Here is a 12,067-nt window from a genome sequence, read left to right as displayed (position 1 = left end):
CTGAGGTTTGGAATCGACCATCTTTATTTGGAGTAAACAAACCATTCAACTGTGTGGGCAGTACCACTGGCAGGGCTTTGTGGCACAAATATGATAGATTTGTTCATTCAGTTGGTCAGCAGTTCACAGCGACAACATTTTCTGTTTATTATACCAGTTTCAGGTTTCTAGATAAATTAATAGATGAAATAAGAAAGGCAGACATAATAAGTATTTCAAGTTGTCACAATTTACCATCTTCTAAAGGCTACTTCCAGGGATACATTCAGGTATCCTCTGAAACGAGAGAGCAGATAGAGTGTCCAAAGAAGCAGTCAGAAAAGGAACTGTTGAAGATACATCAATATTAAATGATCAAAATCAAGGCGCAAAGTGGTCAAAAGTAAATCAACTGTGGCAACAGAACTGGGATAATGCAATAAAAGGTCGCTATCAATACCATGAGGCTGACACAGTTGGGCATATTATATCATGCAGGAATTTTACACATGAAAGACAAGAAATTAAGAAACAAAATATGGCGGATAGAAGACAACGTTAAAAGTACAATAGAATAGGAGGAAAAAGGAGGAAATTGGATTCAAACTGAATGGACAAAGAGAATAAAACTGAAGGTGGCAGAAATGCAACAATGTGGATTCCAACTGCCGCAAAACCTCAAAGAAGAAGAAGAAGAAGAAGAAGAAGAAGAATACGTCAACTATACGTAATCAAAACGCGACATAACGGCTTGATAGGGACAACAAACGTGAAACGTTGCTGCTGCTACAAATGAAGTAAGCTCAATTGGTCTTTTAAGCTATTACAGTAACATTTAAGAAAGATTGTTATATCGACCTTGAACGTTGCTAGCTAAACCTTCTTGGCGACCTCAACGTATTTTAAATAGGTTTACTGGTGTAACGCTACTTGAAATACACACTGCGTTGTGCTAACGTTAGCACCTCACAAATGAAATAAAACGTTGAATCTTTTGAGTCTTTTAATCATAATCTGAACCGGAAGCTGAAGTCAGTGTCACCTGAAGCTGTCACGTTTACTTTGTGACAGTAACAGAATTAAAATACATCCTGCTAACATTTTTATTATTTGTTCAGTTCTTAGGTTACCTGTTTTGGACCTTTTTCTTGCTTTGCTACAACATCGTTCCTCAGCCCAGTAATGAATCCATTAATTAGACGGAGACTTCCTCCGTCCGTGAGGAGTCTTCTGACAGACATCGGTCCAAAGGAGGAGTGGACTGATGCAGAGCCTGACACAGTGACCAGAGATGGGATTCTGCTCCCGTCCAGAGGAGTTGCTTCTGGACAAGAGGAGTTTCTCTCACCAGCCAAGGCACAAGAGGATGAGGCTACAGAGGATGGGGGCAACGCCAGGAGGAATGCGGTCTGCATGTTGTGTAAATGTAAACCCGCTTGCTACACCTGCCCTCGGTGCAACCTGCATTACTGTGGCTTGGCTTGCTACCAGAGCCCAGATCACTCAGTGTGCTCGGAGAAGTTTTACAAGGAGTCTGTTCTAGAGGAGCTGAAGGATATGGGGAAAACGGAAAGTGAAGGGAGACAGAAAATGCAGGAGATTCTTGTGGGACTCAGACAAAAGGCAGAAAGAACAGATGGGGGAATGGAAAGTTTGTTAAAAGAAGTGGGTATTGTGTCGGATGATGCAGGCGAAGGGGAAGATGAGGCAACAGAGAAAGTGCAAGTTGTGGAGCTCTTGTCCAGGTTAGCAGAGCTCCAACAGTCTGGAGAAGGGAGCACAACAGAGATTGGGGATATATTGAGAAAACTGGAAGGGATTGGAGAAGTGGAGCCGCTGTCTGGAGACGTCGATGAGGATGCTGAAAGTGCAGAAGGGGAGCTGGACTTGGCCGATCAACTCTCAGGGCTGGATGTTGACAAACTTTCAGAAGAGGAGCTGTGGGAAATTCTCAACAGCAAAGAGAAAGAGACGTTTATGAGTCTGATGAAGGGTGGAGCTCTTGGCGGGCTGGTCCCACTGTGGAAGCCATGGTGGGAGGAGCATGACAAGGGAGGGAAGGCACTGGTGGAGGAAGTGAGCAAATTGGGGAGAGAAAATGTAACAACTGTGGATGCACATGAAGTTGATAATAAAGTTAAGATGTCACAAGAAGTGGTTGACAGACAGGACAAAAAGTTGAGAAATATTAAAGGAAAAAACACAAAGGAAACAAGCAAAGGAAGTTCAACAGTTTCCACTGTGCCTCCTATTTCTGCAAAAATTCCAAAGTTGAGTTCTTTATGTGCAAACCCATCTCCCCTGATATGCTATGGTTTGGTCAACACACTTTTTGCCTACGCCTTCACTCTGTGCCTGTTTAACGGTGACACTGATTCGCTGATGTTTGAGTTTTGTGATATGATTCTTGCTCTGTCGGAGGCACTGAACTCCAGCAAGGTGTTCAGCTCCGTCCAAGAGGCCTTAGACTGTGGAGAAACTCTCATTTTGGGTGGGGGGTACCTCAACAAGGAGGATCCTCTCTCTCCAGCCAGGGCACTGGAAGCTGTAGCTCACATCATGACCGGCAGAGACGGAAAAGATGCTACAGGATACTGCCTGGCAGCCTTGAGTCAGCTTCGCTCGATTCTCTCCAAGGCCAGAACAGCCCTATCTAAAGAGGGAGAGGAACGGGCACAGAGGCAGAAGTACTTCCTGGCAAGCAAAAAGTGTGAATTCTTTCAGGCTTGGGTGTTAGACAATGCACCCCAGATTCATAGACTAGCTCTGGAGTTATGGAATGAACACAGTAAAAGAGAGAGTGTAAGGAACAGCATGGAGAAGGCAAAGACTGTAGTTGAGGAGAGCTTGAAGAAAGGGAAGAGGAGAGGGAATACAAAGTTGATTGAAGAACTGAGCTCATGAAGACTTTCTTGAACGTATTGCTGTTTGTTAATATTGTAATAAAATGATATGAAAACCTAAATTATCTTCTCCTTTTGAAATTCAGCCACCAAAAGGTCATTTCTGGTCTGTTCTTGATAGGCAGTTAAACTGCTCAGGTTGAGCATAGCAATATAAATAAAGTTTAACATTATTGTCACTTACAATAAATAAAGGAAGACATTTTATTTTAAGGATCTCTTGCATCGCATATTGGAATTATAGTCTAAACAAGCAGAAACAAACAAACCTTGAGTGTAAGATTATGAGAAGCAAGAATAGTAAATGACTAAATTCATACATGTACAATCGAATAAAGGTGGAGTATTTTTTATGATGGTATTTACATTTTTCATGAACCTGGTTGTTTCTTCATACAATTAACTTGTTATTTTAAAATCTTTTTTTTTTCATAATTTTTTTAAAAGTTTTTTGTGTGCATTAGTCTCTTTGTTTTACTGTTTATATTTATAATAGCATATTATTTGCTTGTTAGCGCTTTGAATTGCACTTGGGAAATGCTTTACAAATAAAGTTTGATTGTAGACTGAGGTGTATGTTGAATATGATGCCTGGGACAATGAGACTTTTTTCATCTGGTTGTGTGGGTTTTTACGTAACAATTTACAGACATTTTTACACCAAACAGTTGGTCAATTACTGAAGAAAATAATTGTAAGAAGTGTTTATAATTGAAATAAATAGAGATTAATAAAAAACACTCTATGAGCAACATGAACAAAAAAATAAAGAAAAGAAATGAATATAAAGATCCTAACACCAGATTTGACAGGTCATTCTTAAAAAATAATTTTTAAGAATTTGCTTTGGTATTTTGCAAAATAATAAACATAGTAAGAAAGAATCTAAAGAAAGAAAAGCATTGCATATACTGCAGATCAGATAGCTTAAATATGAATATTACAAATATTCAAAATAGAAATGTGAAAAAATATGAATATAATGCAATAATACAAATATGTACAATGTGCAATATGAATGGGGGAATGTGCAATAGTTCACAGATTCAAAAAAATGGACTATGTGAGAAATGTACAATTATAATTTCAATTACAATTTACTTGTGAGTGAGTATCTTTATATTGTGGTATTGGTAATTTCACTAAAATAAAAGATCTAAGTGAGTAAAGGACCAACTCACCATAGTGTAAAACAAAAACTCGTGCGTTCAGTCGGTGTTCTCGCGGCACTTTGTTTCTTTGACCTGTCACGTGGTGCGGATGCCCTTCCACGCTTCGACAGCAAACATGGCAGCACTCTTGAGATCGGCACGGTTACTCAAATTCTCGCCTTCGGGCTTGCTTCAGATCGCAGGAACCAACAGAACCGGACCGCCGCTCAGCCGGCTGTACAGCGGAGCTCTCGGTAGCCGAAGGACCGGAGGTTGTTCCCGGCTGATGAGCCCTGCTGCATCCAGCAGGTATCATGCAGCCTGTTAGCCGGTGTAGCAGCGATCCACGCGTGAGGCAGAGATGTCATTGAGGCTCAATGACAGCAAGAGCCACACATGTATTTACATGAATATAACCTGCAGTATCAAATGTAGTGTGTTTACACATGTGGCATAATGTTAGACTAAGTTTCGTACAATGTCACATTAAGTAGCTGTAGGTTGAAATAAACATGGCCTCTGTTTTACATAAGGTGATGATCAGGAGTTGTGTAACTTCCTTTCAGCCATGTTTATAAGTTATTGTTTTGTTTTGTTTTGTTTTGTTTTTAAAAACTCAATAAGAGAGTTTGTAATGATGCTGCTGTAGCTGTTACCAGTTTTCTCGTGTATGTCCCTGTTTTGTATTAGCTTTAATTGCGTGCTAACTCTTCCAAGAGGGCCATCATTGAAGATTGGTCCTGCAGGCTGTCTGCTACAGCTACAATAGATGTTCTTGTCTCAGACAATGATTAGCATTTTATCAGTAAGTAGCACTGTAGGATTTCAGGCCTCAGGTGACGATAAAGATGGTGTGTAGCAGGTATGCTGGAGCTTTTTTCTCTCAAGGTCAAGGCTCTTGACTAAACATAAGGCAGCCTTGGGATGGTAAAGCATCCACAGCCTTATATATGTTTATCTACACTCAGTAACGACTTTATTAGATACACCTTGTTAAAATGAATGCAGTCTATTACAGCAGGCCTGCAAGAAATCCTCCTTCAATGATGCTTATGATGTTCAGTTTGTGTTGATTCAACTTTATGGTCTGTGATTTGTATTGGTGTTGAGCTGTATTGCATCAGAACAACGGATGACTTTGGTTAAATAACAGAAACCTGTCTCTGTATGATGCAATGCAGTTCAACAGAACCACAAACTACATCTTCTAAAATGACCATTAAGTTGAATCAGCGCCTCTCCAAAACAGTTGTAACACAATCAGAACACTATAACCATCGCAGAGATTGCAGGACTGTTGTATTAGTGTGCATTAGTTTTAGCGTGGTGTAACGCTCAACACATCCTGTGCCTCTCAGTTTAGGACAGCTGCAGAAAAGCGTTTTGTATCTCACATGCACCCACAGAAGTACCATGTTTATGTCTGCCCGCTGTATTTATATGTGACTGCTGCTTCTTGTTCTTTCTGTCCTGTCTGCTCCCTCCCTTCTTCCCCCTTTCTGAATTGTCATACTCTCTTTCATGCTTTTGTCTCCCTTTCTCCTCCATAACTCCCTCCATCTACTTCTGTCCCCCTCTCCTCCTAACGTCGCTCTCTCATTGTCTACAGTCGTTTGTGGCCGTATGCAGTGGGGTGTGCGCGTAGCTATGCTGTGGCCACAGATAAGAAGGATGAGGCCGGCGTTGCAGTGCGATCCAAGCAGGCTCAGCAGTTTGACTGGGCTCTGACCAAGCTGGACAACTCTGTGAGGAGGACCGGCCGCATCACCAAGACCCTACTGCTCCACATCTTCCACGACATCTGCAGGACAGGTAGGCAGGCAGAACAACAATCAGGGAGACAGATGAAAAGATCGGTGTCAGATGAAGAGGTTCGACCATTATGTAATCAAACTACCGATACCCCCGCAAAGTTGTTGCCGATGGCCATGAGACCACTGGTGGTGAGGAAAAGTTTGCTGCATCTTCACACTCAGGTGGTATCATCCATTAACAGCAAATGGTGGATGATAGGATATATTTACAGCAAAATATATCTCTAAAATGTTACTGTATTATTCCATTTTAATCCTTGAAGTCATCATCCAGTCTTAAGTGTAATATGACAGTACATTGACATTATACTGTATATTGAACTGAGCAAACTTCATGCATCTTCAACATTTTGTTATCCTGATTCGTTATCCTGTCTTTCTCCTTCTTCATCCATCCTCACCTTCTGTTCCTGTGTGTTTGCAGGGTATCCCAGTGGTAACCAGGCCTTGTTGCTGCTGCGTAGCTGTGGGTACCTGCTGCCTGAGGTGCCTCAGGAGGAACGCACTGTGCTCGCACACCGCATGTGGGAGAAGCTGAAGGAGCTGGGTAAGAGGCCGCACCGATGGCAATAACTTAATCATCATATTATCTAAAGTACTGTCTGGTTGTTCGCTGCTGAACTTAAAAGTGTTTAACCACAGTTTTAAATATTTCAACTATCAGAGGAGTCTTTGGTGTGTCTCAGTAGACTGGGACTGAGTTGGGGCAAGTTACGCTAAAAGTGACTGATAGGAAATCATTGTCATGTATCTGATCTTATGTTACATACATGAGGTTCATGAGAATTACCAGCAGCTTTGTGCCATATTTAAATCCTAATGTCTTTGTAGAGGAATCACTGTATGTTGTAGATGTTGATAGATTGGCTCAATGTCCTCCCCAGGTGCCCAGTTTGATGTTAGTCATTACAACGCCCTGCTAAAGGTTTACCTGCAGAATGACTTCAAGTTCTCACCCACTGACTTCCTGGCCAAGATGGAAGAAGCTAACATCCAGCCCAACAGAGTAAGTAGCGAACAGTGGAATCATATCAAGAAACACTGTTTTCTGTGGCCAGTGTCATAGGTTTTTATTTTTATTTTGTATGCCTTTTTACTTCACTAAAGGTATTTTATTATGCTAATGCACTTCACCTGTCTGATCCACACTTTGGTTATTGTTTGATATTTTGTTTTTGCCCAGGTTACCTACCAGAGACTCATAGCAGCCTACTGCCAAAATGGAGATATCGAGGGAGCCAGGTGAGCAAACTTCCTGTTCTGCGGATTAACCATCCAATAGCAGAGTACATGTTCTGATGGGAAGCTCTGACAACTGCTACTTACTGATAGACATACCTTTTGGATTTATCAGTTTTTCCCATTTTAATATTTTCTCTTTTGCCTCCCTTAGCACCATATTGGGTTTCATGAAGAGCAAAGATTTACCCATTACTGAGGCTGTTTTCAACTCCCTGGTGACAGGCCACGCTCGTGCTGGGTGAGTGTCACAGCTTTTGTTCTTTTAATCTGTTGTATTTAATTACACATAATAAGTGTTGTGCTGGAGTAATTGGATTTTAAACAAGCTGTCATGTTTATCGCCTTGCAGTGATATGGAGAGTGCGAAGAACATCCTGTCTGTGATGCAGGGAGCGGGAATTGAACCGGGTCCTGACACTTATGTCTCACTGCTTACCGCCTATGCTGAAAAGGGAGACATGGACACAGTGAAAAAGGTGTGTGTTTTCAAGACAGCACTGATTTAACATTTTGTGTGTGTTCTTATCTAAGGAATAGTTTCCATTTTAATTACTCTTCTCTGTACTTCTACTCCAATTTTGCTACTGCTCCTCCCCATTTCTTCTTCTTTTCTACTCCTCCGCTCCTTCTGTTTTTTCCCTATTCCTCCTCCATCCTTCCTCTCTTTTCTATTTCCCTGCCTCCCGATCTCACTTCATCAGACTATAGAGGAAGCAGAGAGTGCAGACTGCAATCTAATGGACAGAGACATCATGCAGATCATCCTCACACTGGCCAAGGCCGGACACCAGCAGCACATCCCACAGATGGTTGAGCGCTTGAAGCAAGAGAGGGGTTATGTGCCAGGTACACATGCACGCCTCATGTTTTCCCACAGCCAAAGTAACATCAGTCTGTGACTGGGACTTTCTGCTTAGTCACTGTTCGTTTATAAAATAACTTTCCACAAATTAAGTTTAATGCTTAGTAACACTAAAAGGTTGCAATAATTATTTTGTAAAATGTGGAAGTAGTGGTGGAAATTCTAGTTTTATAGCTTTAGCTATAGCCTTGTAATTTTGACTGTCACATGGGAAGAATGTTTTTTTGTTATACTAATATCTTTTTGTAATTAATTAATTAGCCATTGCATAATGAACACATTGTAGAAGCACTGCTTTTGTGCTGTAAGCTGCATAATGCTTGCTGCTGGTCAGGTAGCGTTCGTTAACATTAAATCGTTCATAAACTTAATAGGCTAAAGAACCAGATGCCTGACTCATTAAAGTGCCAACTAATGAGCTGTATTTCTAATCGTATTGAAAGTGTTATGAGGCTGAGAGGAATCTGCATTTGTTGTTCTTGTAGATGCCATGAACTTGTGTCTGAGCCTCATCACCCAGGGACAGGAGGACACGGCTTTTACCATCCTGAAGAATTTCCCCACACTGCAGCCTGATACTGTGAACACAGACTCCCCCAACCTGGGCAACTTCTTCCTCAGACACTGTGTCAATATGGATATGGTACATGAAAGAAAAAAAAAAAACTCACTAACCTCGTCTTACTACACAAACACAGACACAAATGTTTACTGAAGTGTTTTAAAGAGTTGCATTTGGCTTTTAGAAATCAGTTTAAGACTTGGTTGCAGTGATTGTTGAGTATTAATTTTGATGTTTAAATGTAATTTTTGATTTTTGTGTGTGTGTGTGTGTGTGTGTGTGTGTGAACAACAGGCAGTGGAGAAGATCGGGCACTACTGTAAAGAGCTCCAGGACTCAAATCTACACACTTCACCACTCGTCTTCTCCTTGCAATGTGCTCTGGAGGCCAAGAAGACTGGTACAGCACATGCTTGCACTCCTCACTAATTCTATACACACAGCCTCATCTGTGCACATTTAACACATTGTGAATGCAACATTAAGGCATTAACCTCTTGACACACGCTAAAAAATTATATCACATTTACATTTACTTATTAGGCAGAGGCTTTTATCCAAAGCGACTTCCAAGTGAAGGATCAGATCACTGCAGTGATGGAAAACTGGAACCGTCTTACATGTGAATAATATTTTTCTTACAGGTATGTCTTTACAGCTGATGAAGATACTGAAGGAGCAGGGCTTACCCATAAGGCAGCACTACTTCTGGCCCCTCCTCAGTCCGAATATGAAGAACAACACAGCTGGTACACACGCACGCACACACACATTCACACACACACACACACACACACACACTCCACACACACACGCACACACACACACACACACACACACACACACACACACACACACACGTAGCATGTTACGGGCCGATGATATCAGTCTTTAATATGCTTTTCTTTTTCATTGACTCCTGAAAGATGGTGATTACATGTCACCTGTTTTGTATAAAATTCCCTCTTATTTCCCCCAAAATGTTCTAACATAAAGTCTCCTGTTTGCATAAAGAAACAGTTTTTACTATTTAGTTTGTGGATAAAAGACTTTATATACTTCTATCCTGTGCTGTACATCCTAGAAATACACTCTCACTTGGATGGCAGGAGCTTGAGAGAGACCACGAGAACCTGAAATTGAACTTGGTGAGCTGTCGTGACAAGCTCGTAGTTTTATCCTAAAGCCACTCCAACTTCATGTGAGCAATCCCATGTGTATGTAAGAGCCTAGGTGCTGCAAGGAAAGGAACATGCATACAAGCTGTTTGTGCCTCCAATCTGACATGGACAGGGTTATTTTGTTTATTTTGTTTTTGGTGAGCATGATATTAGCAGTTTATGAGTGTGTGTGTTATTTTTGTTATACAGAGGGGATTATGACTTCCTCTGTACCAGAAAGAGCTTTTAAAGGAGAGTTTCCTCCTCCAATATTAATGCCTCACATAGTGGTCCAGCTGAGACAGGTTTCACTGGGCTGGGGCAGTCAAGGGCAAAGAGGTCTGATCCCTGCGTGAGAGAGTTAGAGCGGGAGGAGATGAAACGAACACGTACATACACACTTACTCACAGATACACACACATATACTCTCTGGAGAGCTCTATGAATAGATCGCAAAGTTTAGAAGAGGTCCAAACGTCAGCCACTCTCGACAGATGTGCTCCAGACCCAAAAGAAACTCTGACTTTCAGAAAGTATGCTCAGACGTGAATGTCATATTTTATATTCCTTTTCCTGATCTCCAAACACTTGCCACTTTTTGCCCCCGGGTTACATGTTTACAGCAAGTCAGTTGTGCTTTTTTTTTTTTCTTTTATTAATTAAAGCCCTAATTGTTGGAAGTAACCTTTGATGGATGATACAGATTATGTACTGGGAAGAAAATAATTACCCATGATGTGCCTCCGTCATCTAAGGAATTTTAAATGGTAAAATTTCCAACAGTAATACAGGTGTTGCAGCATTTCCAGCTCACAAACTAATGCCACACACCCAAAAGCCGACACTGCGTCAACTGTGCGGAAGCTGCTGAAAGAAGACAGTGGTGCACAGCGTGTATGGATGGTTGATCTGGTGATCTCTGCCCCGTGGCGGAGGCACCTTAGATTCCTTGTTAGGGCGACTCGTGAGCTCAGTAGCCTGAAGCGTCTCCCCTTCACATACATGGGTGCAGGCACAGGCCTTAGCCTGAGGGGTCAGAGGTCATTTTGCGCCAATGGCTTTCCTCAAATCTTTTCTCAAACCAAACTTGTTTCTTAGTCCAAATCGCCCTCTGTCCCTCACCCCTGTACTCCCTCTCCACTAAAGGTCTGTGTTCAACCTATACCTCCCAACATGTGGCCGGCCCCTATAGAAACCCAAGACAACCCCATGTCAAGATATTTATGTAAGACTTGGGAACAGTAGCATAACAATAACATAACAATCAGTATAACAATGTGTTATGTTTCTTTAAACAAATAGCTGATATAAGAAAAGGCACACAAGGATTTATGTTACATACTGTATCTCATGAAGCAACCCAAGGGCACCAATGTGACAGTCTTTATAATAAAGATGCACATATAATTATCAGGTTGTTGCCAGAATATATGGAAGAGCATCTTTAGAAAAAATTCAGTTACTGTCAGAACATGATTGGATTTAATGTGTTTAATCTGCATTCACTTAGACACGCAGAGCTCTTTACTTTGATTGACTTCCAGTGGAAAACTGGTGCTGGTGTCTTTTTCTTCTCCATCTACCACTAAATACCAGTTAAATGACTCAGCAGGTGCAGCTTTGGTGGAATATGTCTGTTCCCAATTTCTGGCTCGGCTGAAGTTTGTCATTTTCTTTCTCTTGATTTTGTTAGCGATGAGCTCGCGGTGGAAATCGTCTCAGTGACCGATAGCCGGCATTTGGAGACTTGTCAGAACTCAGAAGTCATTAGCGAATGTGGCCTGTCAAATGCGTTCAGCAGCAGCTTGGTTTTTAAGTGCTTTATTTATGCTGAGCTCTGGCTCTCTCTTTGGGGTTTTTTAGAGCGATTAATAAATGATGTATTTTTCCCCTGTCAGCTAATTGACAGCATTTGAGCTGGCAGGGAGGAGAAGCCGGGTAGACTGGTGCGGAGATGCTGCAGATTGACTTCTCTGTGCGGTCGAGACAGATGCTCAGTTCGAATGGTGAGATGCCTCAGTGCCTGTGTCTTGGCAGCATGACGAAGAGGACTAGACATGAGTTTAAACATGCGCGCACACACACACAGACAGACAGACACATACTGTGACTTAAATTCTTTAACCGCACAGTCTCAAAGCCACACAAACGATATCAGACGGCATCCATTTAGTTATCACAGTGCGGAAAGAAGGAAGAACGGAAGGAAGGAAAGTGGAGAAACTTCTCTTTTGCTTACACACTCGCTTGTTTCCGATGGTGTTAGCCTTAACCCTCATGAATGATGCAGCCTCTCTCTCTTTTTTTTTTTTTTCCTTCTCTCTCCCTCCTGCTCTTTATACTCATTGGCTGCTGGAGGTGTGTGTGTGTGTGTGTGTGTGTGTCTGTGTGTG

General features: G+C 41.7%; 2 protein-coding genes across 2 annotated transcripts in view; both read left to right on the top strand.

The window, feature by feature from the left end:
• The first annotated feature begins 708 nt into the window (after positions 1-708).
• znhit2 (zinc finger, HIT-type containing 2) lies at positions 709-3,465 on the top strand. The gene is made up of 2 exons (XM_023394390.2): positions 709-776; positions 1,098-3,465. Exon 2 carries the CDS (start codon positions 1,162-1,164, stop codon positions 2,881-2,883), a length of 1,722 nt encoding a protein of 573 aa, XP_023250158.1. The 5' UTR covers positions 709-776; positions 1,098-1,161; the 3' UTR covers positions 2,884-3,465.
• A 677-nt stretch (positions 3,466-4,142) lies between these two features.
• lrpprc (leucine-rich pentatricopeptide repeat containing) overlaps positions 4,143-12,067 on the top strand; it is a 57,129-nt gene continuing 49,204 nt past the window's right edge. The window contains exons 1-11 of the mRNA XM_023394418.2: positions 4,143-4,342; positions 5,643-5,845; positions 6,272-6,394; positions 6,732-6,853; positions 7,031-7,089; positions 7,241-7,327; positions 7,439-7,565; positions 7,791-7,935; positions 8,437-8,594; positions 8,808-8,913; positions 9,158-9,262. Coding sequence (XP_023250186.1) covers positions 4,143-4,342; positions 5,643-5,845; positions 6,272-6,394; positions 6,732-6,853; positions 7,031-7,089; positions 7,241-7,327; positions 7,439-7,565; positions 7,791-7,935; positions 8,437-8,594; positions 8,808-8,913; positions 9,158-9,262 — 1,435 coding nt within the window. The remainder of the gene's footprint in view (positions 4,343-5,642; positions 5,846-6,271; positions 6,395-6,731; positions 6,854-7,030; positions 7,090-7,240; positions 7,328-7,438; positions 7,566-7,790; positions 7,936-8,436; positions 8,595-8,807; positions 8,914-9,157; positions 9,263-12,067) is intronic.

The sequence above is a fragment of the Seriola lalandi genome, unplaced genomic scaffold (genome assembly GCF_002814215.2).
Source record: "Seriola lalandi dorsalis isolate HSWRI2012SDOR001 ecotype SW California unplaced genomic scaffold, Sedor1 jcf7180002054948, whole genome shotgun sequence".
In the NCBI taxonomy this organism is placed as follows: Eukaryota; Metazoa; Chordata; class Actinopteri; order Carangiformes; family Carangidae; genus Seriola; species Seriola lalandi.
This window is presented reverse-complemented; position numbering and strand designations above follow the sequence as displayed.

Coding starts and splice junctions, on each gene's coding strand:
- znhit2 (XM_023394390.2), top strand. CDS start 1,162: ATGAATCCATTAATTAGACGGAGACTTCCTCCGTCCGTGAGGAGTCTT.